We start from the raw sequence: 3,407 nt of genomic DNA on the forward strand, positions 1-3,407 counted from the left end.
GGGCATATTAAAATTATTCGTAGGGAAAAGACTACGACCATTATTAAAGGCCTGGACGACGAGAAAACTTTGGTGGTAGTCGGCTCTTTGCTTTTTGATAACTTTGTTGCAACATAAAGAGAACACAAAGGGGCTACAGACAGAGAATTAGATCTTTGTGATCCAAAAATTGGAGGAAAAAACAACAACTCTTGAGTTATGAAAGAAGAAGTAATGGAGCAGAAAGAAACATGCAAGAGAATTCAAAATAACTGAAAATTCAAAATCTTTTTTTTTAAAAAAAAAAATAGTGTAAATTTACAGTAAGGAACAGGGAGGAGTAAAATAGGAGGTTGATGATGATGGCATACCAAAGGATTGCCGGCTGCACGGTTGATGTCTCCTCACTCCATCGGCAACCGCAGACCAACTCCACACGCACGCGTCGGCCGTCTTCCCACGTGGCCCAGGCACCACTGCCCTTCTCTCCGGCGTACGGTCATGCCCACGTTATCCACGTGCATGGCACGTGCGCTGCCTTTTCATTAATGGCTCCACTGGCTCGCGTCTGTGCCCTTTCGAAAGCAGCGCATCCGTCGCCTTTACCCTGTAAATCAGAGCTGCGAGGAGACGAGAACGGATCGAATTGAATTGAATCGAAGGTGTTCGAGATGCAGATGGAGAGCCCGTCGGCCTTTCGGTACATGGGGCGGAGCTACAGCGACGGAGGAGAGTCCTCCGGTGCTTTCAGTGAGTGCAACAGCGACTGCTCCGGCGAGATCCTTTACTCTGGATCGCCTACCTCCTCTTCTTCCGCTTCCTCCGGCGGACTTCAGAGGATTCTCCTCGCCGGCGCCGCCGATTACTCCGAGGAGATGGTCCGCGGCCTCATCTCCGATCTCGAGTCCCCCTCCGCCCCTGTCGAGTCGCAGCGCCGCGCCGCCATGGAGCTTCGCCTCCTCGCCAAGCACAGCCCGGAGAACCGGTTGCGCATCGCCGCCGCCGGCGCCGTCGGACCGCTCGTCGCGCTGCTGTCCCACCCGGATCCCCTGTTGCAGGAGCACGGCGTGACCGCGATCCTCAACCTATCGCTTTGCGATGAGAACAAGGCCCCGATCGCGGCGGCTGGCGCTATCCGCCCCCTCGTCCGCGCCCTCTGCACCGGCACGGCCACCGCCCGGGAGAACGCCGCGTGCGCCCTCCTCCGCCTCGCGCAGCTCGACGAGCTCCGCGTCGCCATCGGCCGCTCCGGCGCGATCCCGCCCCTCGTCTCCCTGCTGGAGTCCGGCGGCCCCCGCGCGAAGAAGGACGCCGCCACCGCCCTCTTCGCTCTGCTCTCCTCCCGCGATAACAAGATCCGTGCCGTCGAGGCCGGAATCGTGAGGCCGCTGCTGGACCTGATGGCCGACCCGGACTCCGGCATGGTGGACAAGGCAGCCTACGTGCTGCACGCTGTGGTCGAGATACCGGAGGGCCGGGCGGCGGCTGTGGAGGAGTACGGCGTGCCAGTGCTGGTAGAGATGGTGGAGACCGGCACCCCGCGGCAGAAGGAGATCGCCGCCCGATCCCTCCTCGAGATCTGCAAGGGCAGCGCCATCCACCGGAAGATGGCCGTCAACGAGGGCGCCATCCCGCCCCTCGTCGCCCTCTCCCAATTCGGCACCAAGAAGGCGAAAGAGAAGGTAATCTCACCTCACCTGGGGTGAGGCGGTGCTCCCCCCTCCTCTCACGGCGACGTTGCCGGCGCCATTAAAATTCACGTATTTTTTTAATTATTTTTACTCTCGTTTAGCCAATTAATTCAAATTATTTTCCTAATTAAAAAAAAAAGGCGGAGGAGTTGATCGAGTTACTGAGGCAACCCAGGGCGGTTAGCGACTCACACCGTTAGTCGACACGTGGCGGAATCAGACGCATGGGACTGGGGAAGGGTTTGTAAATATCGTGTACATCGAAGAAACTTTTTGCTATTTTTTTCTTTTCCTTTTCATTTCGATATGGTTAAAAAAAAAATAAAAAAATAACTCGAGAAAATGTGGGATTGTTGGTTTTCTGATTCACGGCTTGGGTTGTTTGATGGAGAATGACGGCATCGAGGAAGATAAACTACAAAAAAAAATGTTGTTTTTTTTTCCAACTGGCTGGTTGTGTGTAAGCTGTAAAAAGTTCTCGCCATTAACCATTAATGAGAATTTTAATTTCTTCGTGTTTGGAGGATTACAGATAATTTTTTCGTTTAGAATGGAAAACGGAATCTGGGAGGGGACAAGATCTGCCAAGGCGCTGAGCGAGGTACCTTGCTGTCGAGGTTGGGTCGTGGAATGGGCCCGACGACCTTCAATTTATTCATCCCGATAATCGATATATTTAATTAATCTAAAATATAGTTTATGAAATTAACGAATTCGCTAGCTCGTGTATAGCATCTAGCAATTAATAGATTTACTTAACCTCAATACTTAAATATATAAATAATAATAAATTTTTTTTATAAAAATGTAATATATAAATATATATTATAAAATATGGTTATATATATATATATTCTTTTTATTATTCTTTAAAAAAACTTAGAGGCCCTAGACTAGCTTAGCATAGCTCAACCAAGCAAAGTCCATAATTATCGAGCCCAACTAACTATAGAACTAGGAGGTCACTCTAAATCTAATATTTCAATAATTTATCAAAAGACGTACTAGGTTTAATGTATTTACGAAAAGACGCATCACCATTTGGTATTTACCAAAAGGCGCAGGTAAATGATGTGTGATACCGAATATAGCCCTCTCGCCAATCTCCTCTAATCACTCATCATTTCCCAAGCATCCGAACCACATTTTTGAATTACTTTGATTTTAAAAAAAAAAAATTCGATCATTAGTGTACCTACCTCTTCGTGACATGTGAGTGCAGCTCCCTCTTGTGAAACCCTAGTTTAGTGAGCTCGAGTGTTTCTCAAGCGGCATCAAACATTTCAGTTCAATTAAAAACTAGTACTGTTCGCACGTCAACAATGAAGGATTCTAGGGTTTTTATCAATCAGCTAGTATCATAATGGCGCAAAGACATCGATCGGGTGCATCATCATCCTCTCCACATCAATTAGCTGTAAAGGTTATCATTTTACAAACTCTGTGATCTTGAGAAGCTGAAATAGTATGATTTTAATTTTTTTTATTTTTATAAAGTATAGGGTTCAGTTGATGTTGGACAGAAACTGAATTGGAACAGTGTCCTCGGTCACTTTAAAAGTTTTTTTCAACCATCCACGAAGAAAGGAACGCATGAAGGGTCTGTTATTTTACATGACCGACACATAGTGCTGATCAAACAGACACCCTTTCGTATTTTTTTGGACATAGAAGATATGCAGCACATCCGTGGGATTTTGGTAAATATATTTCAAAATTGGGATTCAAGTAGTCAAA

The 3,407-nt window shown here is 47.5% G+C and overlaps 1 protein-coding gene across 1 annotated transcript; it reads left to right on the forward strand.

The window, feature by feature from the left end:
* Positions 1-557: 557 nt before the first annotated feature.
* LOC122002335 (U-box domain-containing protein 4-like) lies at positions 558-2,177 on the forward strand. Its single transcript, XM_042557467.1, has 2 exons — positions 558-1,661; positions 1,811-2,177. Exons 1-2 carry the CDS (start codon positions 651-653, stop codon positions 1,868-1,870), a joined length of 1,071 nt encoding a protein of 356 aa, XP_042413401.1. The 5' UTR covers positions 558-650; the 3' UTR covers positions 1,871-2,177.
* Positions 2,178-3,407: the final 1,230 nt, after the last annotated feature.

The sequence above is a fragment of the Zingiber officinale genome, chromosome 7A (genome assembly GCF_018446385.1).
Source record: "Zingiber officinale cultivar Zhangliang chromosome 7A, Zo_v1.1, whole genome shotgun sequence".
In the NCBI taxonomy this organism is placed as follows: Eukaryota; Viridiplantae; Streptophyta; class Magnoliopsida; order Zingiberales; family Zingiberaceae; genus Zingiber; species Zingiber officinale.